At 42.9% G+C, this 15,717-nt stretch overlaps 1 protein-coding gene across 1 annotated transcript; it reads left to right on the forward strand.

Moving 5' to 3' along the window:
* The first annotated feature begins 2,249 nt into the window (after positions 1-2,249).
* On the forward strand, positions 2,250-3,388 carry LOC123052657 (uncharacterized). Its single transcript, XM_044475962.1, has 3 exons — positions 2,250-2,559; positions 2,685-2,897; positions 2,970-3,388. Exons 1-3 carry the CDS (start codon positions 2,533-2,535, stop codon positions 3,228-3,230), a joined length of 501 nt encoding a protein of 166 aa, XP_044331897.1. The 5' UTR covers positions 2,250-2,532; the 3' UTR covers positions 3,231-3,388.
* Positions 3,389-15,717: the final 12,329 nt, after the last annotated feature.

Here is a 15,717-nt window from a genome sequence, read left to right on the forward strand (position 1 = left end):
GTGCAGGTGCCTGTGGACGTCCTTGATGATTCCGATGTCGTGGTCCGTCGTGTGGACATCGCCCCAGAGATCGATTCCCATGCCGCTGTCCGTCCTGTGGACATCGCCCCAGAGACCGATTCCCATGCCGCTCTCCGTCCTGTGGACATCGCCCCAGAGATCGATTCCCATGTTGCTCTCCGTCCTGTGGACATTTCCCCAGAGATCTATGACAAGAAATAGTTGGTCGTGCTAATCTTTCAACGTAGTTTGCATTGTGTTTAATTTCCAGAACAATGCGTGTTATCAAACCATCTTAGGGCTAGTGCACTGTCTTGTGTGGGCAGTACTTGCTACTTTTGTTCGATAGTGAATCATGCGAACCCTCTCTGGGTTATGGAAACAGATGTATCCTCACCAGCTTTTGATGTAATATATGGCATGAGTGGTTTGACGTAAGTTTGAACTGTTTATCATATAAGCAGGACGTGTTTGACGATTCTTGGTGTAAAACCTCTACTAATCCACGCTGTGTTAGTAGGCTAGGAGGCTAGGTACTCTACGAGCTATAGTACTTGCAAACACTCACCAAGGAGAGTTGGGGTTGATGAGCTCGTGGTACGCTTATAGGTCTATTCATCGATAAGCCGATAGCCCTAGCTCCTAAAATTGTCGGGTTAACGATCGATCAAACAATAGTCCACAATTAGACATTAATTCACATGAAACTCAAAGAGTTGATTCACGTATACATTCACATTAATAGCCATCATACAGAACAAAATTGGCACATATTTGTAACATGCGTGAATGTGTATTTTTTCTAGAAGCGTGAATGTGTAGTGATGCCGTGAATGTGTAGTGAATAATTTCGTATGTTTAGCACAATTGCATTTTGCCTCTGTAAAAAAAATCAAGGCGGGAAGATACAACGTATGTCGTTTCGCGACCAGATCATGTGACCAAGTTCCCTCTCGGAACCATGAGGCTTCTTGATAGAAGCTCCGGTTTATATGAAAGAAAATATGGGTTAAAGCCGAGTAGAAAAGGGCAGCAATATCTAACCCCAGCTTATAAAAGTTACAAAATCACGATGATTAATTGTTCATCAGGTTTACACAAAATCTAGATTGAACAGGACAATAACAACTAACTCAACCAATGTTTTGAGCAGTCACAGTCAAATGGATCGGTCTGATCCAGAAAATCAAGATCCTTGACCAGAAAATCTACTGGTGCATGAAGACAAGTTGTTGTAAATAGAAGCCGAGCACGTTCAGGAGCCCTTTTGTCCACCTGAAACTTCTTTTTATGTTCTTCAACGTGTCCATCCGTGAGAAAGTGTTTGTTAAAAAACTTAATACTCATGGAGAATAGTACTCTCGCATTCAACAGGAAGAATGTGACAAAGCTAGTGTTTGCATGGTTGGATGCATATCCTTCCAGCGTTATTGTCCTCAAACGAATGTCATGAGATCTGAGAAAATCTCGGTGCTTCTTATGCCACCGATTGGTTATACCTTTTTGTCCATGTCTTTTAGCCTAAATATACATGAAGACTGGAAATAGTTAATGTCTAAAAAAATAGTATAGCTGAACGGTTAGTTCTACTAAAGTATATAAATGTGCTTCATATCATCACCTTTATATACAAATTCTCCAGACATGGAAAGCATCACAGCAAGCCGATAACCATGTTCAGATCAGAACACCACGTCTTTATATCGCAAACCCTACAAGTTTAGGACCCCGTGCATTGCTGCATTTTTCATTTGTGTGGGTACGTTTTATATCATCAACACTTTTGTAATCATAAGATGCATTTTTCATTTGTGTGCATAATCTTTATATAATCTTGGAGTACGCTTTTGGTACTAATATTATGTTCTATGCTCAATGAAGAGTTTATCCATGGGTACCCTATCAATGGTGCTGGATTCTGTTAAGACCTTACATGGTTATTGGCTTGCTAGTCTCACCAAGACATAGATGACACCCAAAGTTGAGGAATATCTGGATGATCATCAAATACCGGTGAGCCCCAAATATCATTTCCCTTAAGAAATATTATTTCTTTTCAATATTCCACTCTTTTTTAATTATTATATCTGATATGTATTTGGAAGATATGGTAGGTATATGAATATTATGACATCCGGCAACAAGTAATTATAATGGGTGCGCTCATCCAAAAAAAATGTAATAGTAGGTGCACATGCGTAGTAATCCAGCAGCTTCCGATCCAAGCACAACATGTAGCGACAACACCCACCGCCCACTTCCCACTACGTGCCCCCTTATCCACACAACACATTGATTCTTCTACATCCACCTGATGCTGTCCCTTCTCTTCTTCTCTATCAGGGCAGCATCAACCCCCTCTTCTCTGTCGGTGAGGAACTCCACTAGAGATTGCGTTTTGGAGCTCCCTCTACTGTCGCTCGATCTGGCCTCCCCCGCTCAGTTGTTGCCCCATGCTCCGGATCATGCCACAGCAGGCCTCGCCCTGACCAACAGGCTCGGATCCATCCCTTCCCTCCTCCTGGCCTCCACATGCGTAGACTGTGGCGCCAGATCAAGGTAAGGGCCCTGCCTCCTCCAACCGCGCGCAAGCAGGCCACCAAGGCCGACGCCCGACCCCCACCCGCCCTCTCTCATCCTCTCTTCCCCTTCTATCTCTAATACCTCTCACACGTTTTCTTCAGGGAGCCTGCCAATGGAGGTCGCCGCCTCTCCGTCTCGATCGGTCCGCCGCCGGATCCACCATGCTGTGCCATGGGATGGGCGCCTTGCAGCTAGCTCCTCTGCCGTCGCCTGATCTGCCTGCCCCCGCCCGTGCTCCAGATTCGGCTAACAGCCTCGCCTCTGACCCGATTCAGACATGCACCCACAGCCTCACTCCGCCACCTGCGCCCCAGGTCTGACCGATCCTGCGCCGCTCATCCTTGCTTCTTTTTTTAAGTCAACCCCGCTGTTTCTTTTGCTCGCAGCTTGCGAGGAGGCCAGGCCGCGCCTCGTCTAGCTGCGGCCTACCTGTTGTGTCAGTCAGCCCAGCCGCCTCGACCCGGCCTTCTCCGCCCCCAGCTCCAGGCCTCAAACAACTCCCACTTTTTGGAAATCGCGGGTCCTCCGTCGAGCGAGGGGTGCCGGTGGTGGTGGTGTTCGCTCGGTGGACTTTGTTCCATTTTCTTCGCTCCTTCACGCTTTGTCTATTCCTTCTGTTCCCTTTCTCTGCTTGTTTTGATTTCTAATGTGGCTTGCTGGTTCTCATGGCAACTCTCGTACACATATAGATTGGTGAGAATATATGTATATCAGCGAGGCGGGACAATTTAATTGAAGAACAAACTATGTACAAAGCTCGTTGTATCTGAATTTAGCCACCTAAAAAGGACAGCGGGTTGAATAATTAAAAGCATAGGGCCTTTTTTGTAAGAACGAAACATTTTCTTGGAGAGCCACTTAAAATAGGACTGCGGGTTGATTTCTGAGAAACAAAGGGTCTTTTTTGCAAAATCGCCAGCGACGACGGACGACCAGAAACCCAATTTTCTTTATTACTAGGTAAAGATATATTAGGTATTCAAACATCACAACCACACATGTCCATAGATGTGTTTGGCCCACAAGCAAGCGATGGCGGTTGTCCTCTAGCACTCACTCACGAGGTTATCGGCGAGATGCTCGTCCATCTGTGTGTGTCCGCCTGGTCAATCACTTCGACCGACAGCGATAGAGGTTAATTTGACTTATAATTAGGAGGGGATTAAATTTTGGTTCGTATTATACGGTTTGGTACATGCAACTATACTTCGCGCGCATGTGTACGCACGAATCCCTCCCATCGGGTCGAAGTGGGGGGGGGGGGGGGGGGGAGCACGCGACGCATAATGAAGCAGATCTGTGTGGCGACTGTGTGTTTTTCGACGCATGCATGCGCCACATCAAAATGTTGTGCTTTTGGTATTCAAACATATATGCATGCATCACACATGTCCATACATATGTTTGGGGCACATATATACATGCAGTGGTTGTCTTTGGCCACTCTCCCTCGCTTGGTTATCATCGACAGCCTATATATTCATGGGCCCGCATGGACATCCATCATTTCGACCAACAACGCGAGAGAGGTTACTAGGGTGGATTCTTCTTCTCTTGGTTCGCGTTACTGTATAGTCATATGTCGATCATGGTGAGATTCGAGACCTAAGTTCGAAGGCTCGCATGCACATGAATCCCTATATATTATATATAGTATATTACGCATCGTGAACCCTCGCTCTGTGTGGGGACTGTACGGTTCCAAAAGCAAGTTGCCACATCAAAGTTGTGCATTGGGTATATTCAAACACCACATGACACTTCATACATATGTTTGGGCCACATGCATGCAGTGGTTGTCTTCAAGCACTCCCTCGCATGGTTATCGGCGACAAGCTAGCCTATTTCATGGGGCCGCGTGTGGAACGTCAATGCATGACTTTGACCCAACAAACAAGAGAGGTTATATGACCAAGGTGGTGATTCTTCTTGGTCAGTCTTACAATACGCCTTGGTGAGATGCCCCCTCCCACCGACTCAAAGTGTGTGTGTGTGTGTGGGGGGGGGGCACAGTACTACTTCGTACTAGATGAACCTCCATGGGGTCGGGGACGCCCGATTAATTTTCAATGCACATGTGCCACATCAAATTTGTGATTTGGTTATTTAAATATCATAGCACATTGTTTTCACACACACACACCAAACACACATACACACACGCACGCACACACGCGCGCGCACACACACACACATCGGGCTACCCGCAGGTGTGGTTGGTAAGTTATCTCACCCATCTAACGCTAGAAGAACACATCTGCGAGCTCGCACACGGTTCACATTTGATCGGAAGCAAGCGGGGGGGGGGGGGGGGGGGGGTTGATGTACTCCTTTCGGTTTTCTGTTACGGTACTGTGAGATGTCAGACATAGCTATTTGGGGGCATGCGTTCATAGCTAGGATTCCCCTCCCGACAACACGAGGTGTGTGTGTGCTTGGGGGGGGGGGGGGGCTAGCAATAATAATGTGCACTTTGTGCGACAGGTGCCACATCAAAGTTGTGCATTGGGTATTTGAACATCAAACCACCATTTTCATACATGTATTTGGTCCACATGCAAGTGTGTTTGTGTTCTGACCATTTCCCATGTTTGTTTGGCCAAATTATAAACAGCAGACGAGTTAGACACAACAATCGTCTGCGATCGGGTACGAAACAAACACGGTTCCCTAGGACTACCCATGTGCCGTGCCCGTGCCTTGTCACCCACATGATCACAATAGATTGGGCTCCATGAGGCTTCCCTCCCTCTCCCGAAAATATCTACTCCCTCGCAATCTCGAAAATATCTGCCCGCGAAGATGGTTTCTCTGTTTGATAGAACACAATTAGTATGTCTGGACCGTGTGCGATATCTGTTACTCCCGCTCTTCTTTAATCAATAGATCCAAATTTTCAGTAGCCTCGGTATTTTACTCTCGCCTCCATCCCTCGCAATCTCAAAAATATCCACTCGGCTGGAGTGTTTTTCTGTTTGATAGCACACGATTATTATGATTTTAACCATATGTGATGTTCGTTACTCCCGCCCCGCTCTGCTTCAATTCCTTGATCCAAATTTTCCGCAGCCCCGTCATTTTACTCCCGCCTAGTAAAATTTCCAGTACCCGCGGCATTTCCTCAAACACCACCTTGGACCCCCTCCACACACACACACCCCAAATCCTTCGCTCACCCCAAATCGCCCGCCCACACACATACACACCACCCCTCCCTCGCTCAGAACCTAGCTAGGTCGCCACCGCCGCGCCGCCTCCATCGCTAACCTCTGTCGGTCTGGACGTGCAGTTTACCCATCGATATACATACCCTCGCCGCCCTAAGTTTCTTAGATGACGTCTGCGAAACACCCTTTTTCCCAGAGATCCCCATCCCCACCCCCTCCTCCACTCCAGAGCATCGCAGCCTAAGCCCGGCTACGCTTCCCGGGGAGCTCCAGAGTTTACCCATAATATTTTTGATTTATTTAATATAAATAACCGAAAGTAAAAGATTGGTACAAAAAGTTGTGCTTTCTAAATTCACCCATCTCATGCTCATCAAAAGGAATCCATTAATAAGGTTGATCAACTCTTATTAACAAACTTCTTCCAACTGACATGAAACCAGAGAATTTTCAAATAACACTAGGATACCTCAACAGGGATATGCATTTCCCCAACAATTAGAATATCATAATTCTTTTTGACAGTAGGGAGAGGGAATTCAAAACCTCCAATAGTAAGAGTTGAAATTTTTTCCAATAGAATTGATACTATGAACTTGAGATTGTTTCTTCGGGAAGTGTACTCATTCCCATTAACATGAAAAGTGACATTGCCTTTGTTACAACCAATAACAGCTCCTGGAGTATTCAAAAAGGGTCTACCAAGCATGATCGACATACTGTCGTCCTCGGGAATATCAAGAATAACAAAGTCCATTAAGATAGTAACGTTTGCAACTACAACAGGCACATCCTCGCAAATACAGATGGGTATAGCAGTTGATTTATCAGCCATTTGCAAAGAAATTACAATAGGTGCCAACTTATTCAAATCAAGTCTATGATATAAAGAGAAAGCATAACACTGGCTCCGAGATCACATAAAGCAGTTTTAACATAGTTTCTTTTAATGGAGCATGGTATAGTTGGTACTCGTGGATCTCCAAGTTTCTTTGGCATTCCACCCTTAAAAGTATAATTAGCAAGCATGGTGGAAATTTCAGCTTCAGGTATCTTTCTTTTATTAGTAACAATATCTTTCATATACTTAGCATAAGGAGGCATTTTAAGCATATCAGTCAAACGCATACGCAAAAAGATAGGTCTAATCATTTTAGCAAAGTGCTCAAAATCCTCATCATTTTTCTTGGTTGGCTTAGGAGGAAAGGGCATGGGTTTCTGAACCCATGGTTCTCTTTCTTTACCATGTTTCCTAACAACAAAGTCTCTCTTTTCATAACGTTGATTCTTTGATTGTGGGTTATCAAGATCAACAACAGGTTCAATCTCTACATATTATCATTACTAGGTTGAGCATAAACATGAACATCATTATTAACATTATCCCTAGGTTCATGTTCACCACCGGATTGTATCTCGACATCAGAAATAGAAATATCATTGGGATTCTCAGGTGTATCTATAACAGGTCCACTAGCATGCAAAGTCCTATCAGTTTTCTTTGGAAGCATCGGTTAGTCCATTATAAAAGATATCAAGTATTTCATTTTTCTTGAGAGGATGATCAGGCAAAGCATTAAGTAATTGGAGAAGCCTCCCCAAGCTTGTGGGAGACTCTCTTCTTCAATTTGCACAAAGTTAAATATTTCCTTTAAAGCAGCTTGTTTCTTATGAGCAGGGAAATATTTTTGAGAGAAGTAGTAAATCATATCATGGGGACTACGCACACAACCAGGAGCAAGAGAATTAAACCATCACTATTAGGGAAAAGCCTAGGAGTAGCGCGGGTTTTAGGCCTACTAGTAGCGCGGGTGGAGCGCGGTGCTACAGCTAAAGCTTAGCAGTAGAATGGGCTTAACCGCGCTACTGCTATACCCACTTAGTAGTAGCGCTTCCCTGAAAGGACGCTACTGGTAACTACTAGTAGCGCCTCTCGCAGCCCGCGCTACTACTTCTATTCTGTATTATATTTCTTTTTTATTTGATGTTGTATTTATACACCTTTATACAAGTTTTCATACAACAGCAATTTAGAGATTGTTTTTACATCATAATGAGTTATTACATCACCGGGTGAAAGAACCGTGGACTAGTTTCAAGTGGATGGACATCCACTTGAAACTAATCTGTGGTTCTTTCACCCAATGATATAATAAATATCATCATCATATCATTAACAACTTATCATCGTAATACATCATTGTCATATAACACCTACTCATGATCATCATTTTCATCAATGAGACATCATATAGCAAGTTGGTCACTAGTCATAATCACAACTCCTCCTCATCATCAACTCTAACACATTGTACCACATAATAACACATTGTATTTAGGACCTACTGCTCTCTCATAGGATCTACTACCTTCTCTTAGGTAAAATAGCATAAAACAAGATAGGCCCTGACTCTCCATTATGGAGAATGGAGATTATCCTGTCTCCAATTTTTGCCTTTCGCACAATGTTGCTTCCAAGTACCTCCTTACGACTGTCCATAATTTTTTTTTCATTCTTTGATTTTCATGTCTTCACCGGTTTTAGAAATCCGATATAGACATGTGTGATTTGTAGGATGACCTGGCCGTATGTTCAAAACATCAAGGCGACCATTCTGATACATCAGATGAGGCACACAATCCTTCGGGATTTTCTATTGAAAAACATAGTAATAACTTCGTAGTTAGCAATGTAGTTCAGTTTTACAAGAATTTATGCAAAACATGCCCGGATGTCGTAATAGTAAAAAATCTTACCATGACATCTCCATGGATGTTACCGTAGTTCAACACGTGCACTAGTGGCACGTATTGACCAGAATGTGGAGGAGTTTGATAATAGATATTGTAATTCTCAAGATCAGTACAAAATGCGATCAGATGATTTTTCTCCTGATAGGTTAATTCTGAGCCATTGGTGTAGTAGGTTCTGTCTACCATCTGTCGCACATTGTTTGGGTTGTGCCCACCTGGTGGCCCCCCTCTGGTAGTTATTGGCTCCAATATTTCTTAAATGATCCATAAAAAATCTCTATGAAGTTTCAGCTCATTTGAAGTTGTGCAGAATAGGTGGCCTGACGTAGCTTTTTCAGGTGCAGATTTCCAGCTGCCTGAATTCTCCCTCTTGGTGTGTACGTTGCAAATTATGAGAGAAAATGCATTAGAATTACTCCAAAAAGCATTATTATGGATAAAAACATTATAAAGAATAGTAAGAAAACTGGATGCAAAATGGACGTATCAAAGGTTCGGGTCAACGACGGGCTGGCTCCTCACCAAGCTGCGCCCCCCGGTAGGTAGCACCTCCCAGTACCAGCCCGGCGGAGCCCAGTCCCGGACATGGCCCCTCTGATCATGCAGGTGTCCTCCGCCGAGTCGATGACGAGGATGCGGGATAGGCATCGTCGACGTCGATGTGGGAATAATTGCTTTAACTAAAAAAATAACAACTAAAGATAAATTATCTTACTAAAAATAAACTAGTTCTATTAATTCAACTAAACACTTACTATAAATAAGATAAACTAGTTCTTACTAAAAATAAATTAGTTCAACTAGTTCTATTAATTGTCTTTTCTATTAATTGTCTTACGGAGCATAGCAGTAGCGCAGGGCACGGATACGCGCTACTGCTGAGTGGGGCTAGCCATGTGCACCCAGTTCAAACTTAGCAGCAACGCGTTTTGCTAGTATGCGCTACTGCTAAAATGATAGCAGTAGCGCAGTTTATTTACACGCGCTACTACTAAGTAGCAGTAGCGCACAATTTTGTCCAACGCTACTACTAAGATGCTGTGTATAAGATTTTCCCTAGTAGTGGGTAACTTAGCATCACCCTTTAATGAGAAAGGAAACAACTTAAGAATAGAGTAATAGGGAATTTTTTCCTCATGAGCAAATAGGGTGGCTATATCATTCAATTTAGTAAGATGTTCCACAACAGTTTCAGATTCATAACCATACAAAGGATCAGATTCAACCAAAGTAATTAAATCAGGATCGACAGAGAATTCATAATCCTTATCAGTAACAAAGATAGGTGAAGTAGCAAAATTAGGATCATATTTGATTCTAGCATTCAAGGACTTTTCGTTCAGCTTAGCTAAAAGTTTCTTAAGATCCTCTCTATCATTGCAAGCAAAGCAGTCTCTAGCAATTTCTTCATCCATAACATAACCCTCATGGGGGGAATCATAATCTTCTGTTTGAATAATATCATCAGTTTCAGTAATTTCATTCTCTCTAACCCTAGCAAGTTGTTCATCATGAAATTCACCAAGTGGCACAGTATTATCAAGCAGAGAAGTAGTTTCATCATAAGCATCATGCATAGAAGAAGGGGCATCATCAATAACATGCGACATATCAGAATCAATAGCAGGTGTAGGTGTCGCATGTTTACTCAAAACAGAAGGAGAATCAAGTGCAGAGCTAGATGGGAGCTCCTTACCTCCCCTCGTAGTTGAGGGAAGAATCTTGGTTCTTTGATCCTTAAAATTTCTCATAGTGACCAACAGATATAAATCCCAAGTGACTCAGAGAATAGAGCTATGCTCCCCGGCAACGGCGCCAGAAAAAGGTCTTGATAACACACAGGTATAGGGGATCGCAACAGTTTTCGACACAAATTTATTGATTCGACACAAGGGGAGCCAAAGAATATTCTCAAGTATTAGAAGCAGAGTTGTCAATTCAACCACACCTGAAAGAGTTAATATCTGCAGCAAAATATTTTGTAGCAAAGTCGTATGGAAGTAACGGTAATGGTGAAAAAAGTAACAGTAACAGTTTTGTAGCAATCGTATAGTGGCAACTGAAAAGTAACAAAGCAAAGATCAATATGAAACGAGCTCGTAGGCAATGGATCAATGATGGATAATTATGTCGGATGGCATTCATCATGCAATGGTTATAACATAGGGTGACACAGAACTAGCTCCAATTCATCAATATAATGTAGGCATGTATTCTGAATATAGTCATACATGCTTATGGAAAAGAACTTGCATGGAATCTTTTGTCCTACCCTCCCGTGGCAGTGGGGTCCTAATGGAAACTAAGGGATATTAAGGCCTGCTTTTAATAGAGTACCGGACCAAAGCATTAGCACTTAGCGAATACATGAACTCCTCAAACTACGGTCATCACCGGGAAGTGTCCTGACTATTGTCACTCCGGGGTTGCCGGATCATAACACACAGTAGGTGACTATAACTTGCAAGATAGGATCAAGAACACAAATATATTCATGAAAACATAATAGGTTCAGATCTGAAATGATGGCACTCGGGCCCTAGTGACAAGCATTTAGCATAGCAAAGTCATAGCAACATCAATCTTAGAACATAGTGGATACTAGGGATCAAACCCTAACAAAACTAACTCGATTACATGGTAAATCTCATCCAACCTATCACCGTCTAGCAAGCCTACGATGGGATTACTCACGCATGACGGTGAGCACCGTGAAATTGGTGATGGAGGATGGTTGATGATGACGATGACGAAGATTTCCCTTCTCGGGAGCCCAAAACGGACTCAAGATCTACCTTCCAGAGGAAGAACAGGGCTTGGCGGCGGATCCGTATTGTAAAACGCGGTGAATCCTTCTCTCTGATTTTTTTCGCCTCGAACGTGAATATATGGACACTAGTACAGCGAGCTACTAAACAAACGGTTTTAACCCCTTTCCGCGACGGCCTTTGGAACCGTCGCCAACTGAGTGTGGGCGATAGGGGGGTCCTTCCCACACGACCCAGAAACCGTCGGGGATATGCCCTCCTGGCACACACGCTCGGCAAAATGAGGTCATGTGCGACCGGCGAGCGCTCAAATACGGAAATACGCACAATAGAGCTAAAAAATACAATTATACGACGAAATTGTTTCCGGTCGCAAGTACATCCCACACAGTCAGTCCCCGCTAAACGTTTCCGTTCGTATGTACATCCCACACAGTCGCTCCAAGTAAAACGTTTCCGTTCATAGGTACATCACACACAATTTTTCCCGTTAAATCGTTTGCGTTATTGAATGTATCACACACGGTCCGTAGAAGAAACTCTGTGGCAAAGGCTGTCCATCATACACAGTTTTTATGTGGTAAACGTTTGCGCAAGGTGGCCTAACACAAACAGTTTTCAAGAGAAAGTCGTGTGTGATTGTTCATTGATCCAACACGATTTATTCCTATAAACTGTGTGCGTTTCCTGAGGTCATGCCTACGGTATTTTTTCAACAACTGTTTGTAATCGCAAAACCCAATTAGCAGGCTAATTATCCGATTATTCATAATCCATTTATTTATCTAATTGACATTTCATATTAAGCACACAATATAATTCATTTTCATAATTGAAATACATCAGAGTACAACATCATATAGCTTCAGCACTCAGCTACCCCATTACACAACTACACCAGGACCAAGTTTCACATCCAACATTTATAACTTTTCGAAATTAGCATCATAGACGGTACATAGATAGATCTATCTCATCTGGAAAACTGCTGAAGCAGAAGGCGCATATTGAGCCTTCATTGATGTTGGAGGTCTTTGTAACTTTAGGCTAGTGCCTGTGGATTATTGACCGTCCATCCTTCGTCCTCTTCAGGAACACTTCAATATTGAACCGTGGGTGTTGTATGAATACCTTCCTCGCCTCCTGACCATACTGGTGGTTTGAGAGGTAATCATCAGTGAACTGCCTTGGAAAGGCCTGAAAACAAGGATGTGCATAAATATCTTCTCTATATTGGAAATGGGGCAAATGAATAAAAAAGGCAAGGTATAATAGTTAGTACCATCCTGTAGTGAACTGATGTCTTCTTCATTGTGCAGACAAAGATCTTGTTTTTTGTCACTAATTTCTTTATCCTAACAATCTTTCTGAGTTTCTTGACTTGACTGATATTCATGGACAACTCATTTCCCCATATGCAAAAAGGGTCGAAAGGTGGGTCAAAACCTCTGACAGCAGGACCTACATGTGCAAGACCAAATTGTTAAAAACCTAGATATTAGAATGGTTCCTGCAATTGCACAATAATGTGCCATTAGACAATGGAGCATTCACGTGCTAACCTCGATTGTAAACCTCAGTGCTGCCCATTGTTTCCCTGCAACACATATAAGGTAGTTAGTTATCAGGTTAAGTAAGGGTTTGCATGCTATCAGTAAAATATGTTGATGAAAAATAAGCACATTGCAGATTCATCAGATTAATTCAAGTCACATGGAAAACCCATTTATCCAAACCAAGCATGATTAAGAACTAGGAAATATAGCACTTGTATATGTTTCTCATGTATTAAGTGCAGCCAAATTCGATTTACTCCTCACATGCACAACAATACAAAATTCTACTCATGAAAATTGGACATCGCATTGCAGAATTGAACCAAGCAGTTAACTAAACACCACAACAAATGAACCAACATTAACTGAGCACCACATTGCACAATATAACATACTCCTAATAGAAGACCAGACAGTTAACCAAAAAGTTAACTACAGCCAATTGTAGCAATTGTATTTGTTTCTCATGTATTTACTACATCCAAATTCAATTTATTCCTCACATGGTATACAATAACAGAATGCAAGCACAACTATTGGACATCGCATTGCAGAATTGAACCAAACAGTTAATAAACACCACAACACAAATGAACCAAACGTTAACTGAGAACCACATTGCACAATGTATAACCAAACCAAGCATGCTTGACAACTTGGAGATATAGCAATCGTAGTCGTTTCTCATGTATTTTGTAAAGATAAATTCGATTTACTTCTCACATGGAAAACAATACAAAATTGCAGCCCGAAGAATTGAACATCACATTTGCAGAATTGAACCAAACAGTTAACTCAAGACGACAACTAATTAACAAAATAGTTAATAAGTGAGCACCACACTTCACGACATATAGAACATATACGCTAGAGCAATAGATTGCATGGTAAAATTAGATAGCACAATTCACTAGAATTTGTGAAGGAAAGGCAGGAGCAGCACAGGCAATGGGTAAACCGAGCATGCTTAACCGGCATAGCTAATAAATGGCAAGGTGCTCCTCCAAGATTTGGGGGTCGGCACGAATGGTAGCCATCAGGACCTCATCCGCGCGTGCGGCCGCGATTTGCTTCTCCGCTGCCAAATGCTCCTTGAGATCCTGGCTATACTGCGTGCACCATGGCTTAGGGCGGCGCTTCTTTGGTGGAGGGGTCGGTGATTTGGGTGGAAGGTGTCGCGCTCGCGCCAGCGGTCGGGGTATGTGGGATGTGGAAGGAGGAGGACGATGGGGGTCGGGTGTGGATTACCTGCCTAGATAGGCGAGGCCGAGTAGCGTGAAGGAGCATCGCCGGCGAGGAGGCGGCAGCGCTGCAAGCAAGGAGTGAAGGTTTCAACTTGTAAAGGAAGGCGGAAAGAGGGGAAATGTGGCTTTTGGTAAGGGGGAGGGGGCGGGGAGGTAGATATTTCCGCGGAAGCCAAAAATTTGGAATCGCTTCAGCAAAAAAACTGGCGCGCAAAGTGTCATCAGACATGTTCCCTTATTCAGAACTGTGTATGATATGTGAACATCACAAACAATTCAGATAGCTTAACCCGTGTGTGTTGAGTTTGAACGTCAAAATTTTTGGTTCAAATTTCCCTGGTTACAGTGGTCATCCACGTCATTGCATAATTTGGGTACACAAGGGAGACTAACTTCTTAATCAAGCAAGTTCAGCAATTAAACAGAGCTAGCTGACCTAAGCATTGCTCTATCAAATTAAAGACCGGCGTGATGTCTACTATGCAACCTTCTTCTTGTAGACGTTGTTGGGCCTCCAAGTGCTGAGGTTTGTAGGACAGTAGCAAATTTCCCTCAAGTGGATGACCTAAGGTTTATCAATCCGTGGGAGGCGTAGGATGAAGATGGTCTCTCTCAAGCAACCCTACAACCAAATAACAAAGAGTCTCTTGTGTCCCCAACACACCCAATACAATGGTAAATTGTATAGGTGCACTAGTTCGGCGAAGAGATGGTGATACAAGTGCAATATGGATGGTAGATATAGGTTTTTGTAATCTAAAAATATAAAAACAGCAAGGTAGCAAGCGATAAAAGTGAGCGTAAACGGTATTGCAATGCTAGGAAACGAGGCCTAGGGTTCATACTTTCACTAGTGCAAGTTCTCTCAACAATACTAACATAATTGGATCATATAACTATCCCTCAACATGCAACAAAGAGTCACTCCAAAGTCACTAATAGCAGAGAACAAACGAAGAGATTATGGTAGGGTACGAAACCACCTCAGTTATTCTTTCTGATCAATTTATTCAAGAGTCCGTAGTAAAATAACACGTAGCTATTCTTTCCATTCAACCTATCATAGAGTTCGTACTAGAATAACACCTTAAGACACAAATCAACCAAAACCCTAATGTCACCTAGATACTCCAATGTCACCTCAAGTATCCGTGGGTATGATTATACGATATGCATCACACAATCTTAGATTCATCTATTCAACAAACACAAAGTACTTCAAAGAGTGCCCCAAGGTTTCTACCGGAGAGTCAAGACGAAAACGTGTGCCAACCCCTATGCATAAGTTCACAAGGTCACTGAACCCGCAAGTTGATCACCAAAACATACATCGAGTAGATCACGTGATATCCCATTGTCACCACAGATAAGCACATGTAAGACATACATCAAGTGTTCTCAAATCCTTAAAGACTCAATCCGATAAGATAACTTCAAAGGGAAAACTCAATCCATTACAAGAGAGTAGAGGGGGAGAAACATCATAAGATCCGACTATAATAGCAAAGCTCGCGATACATCAAGATCGTACCACCTAAAGAACACGAGAGAGAGAGATCAAACACATAGCTACTGGTACACACCCTCAGCCCCGAGGGTGAACTACCCCCTCTTCATCATGGAGAGCGCCGAGATGATGAAGATG

This window comes from Triticum aestivum, chromosome 2D (assembly GCF_018294505.1).
Source record: "Triticum aestivum cultivar Chinese Spring chromosome 2D, IWGSC CS RefSeq v2.1, whole genome shotgun sequence".
In the NCBI taxonomy this organism is placed as follows: Eukaryota; Viridiplantae; Streptophyta; class Magnoliopsida; order Poales; family Poaceae; genus Triticum; species Triticum aestivum.

Coding starts and splice junctions, on each gene's coding strand:
- LOC123052657 (XM_044475962.1), top strand. CDS start 2,533: ATGCGTAGACTGTGGCGCCAGATCAAG. Junction 2,560..2,684: donor GACTGTGGCGCCAGATCAAG/GTAAGGGCCCTG, acceptor CGTTTTCTTCAG/GGAGCCTGCCAATGGAGGTC. Junction 2,898..2,969: donor CTCCGCCACCTGCGCCCCAG/GTCTGACCGATC, acceptor TTTTGCTCGCAG/CTTGCGAGGAGGCCAGGCCG.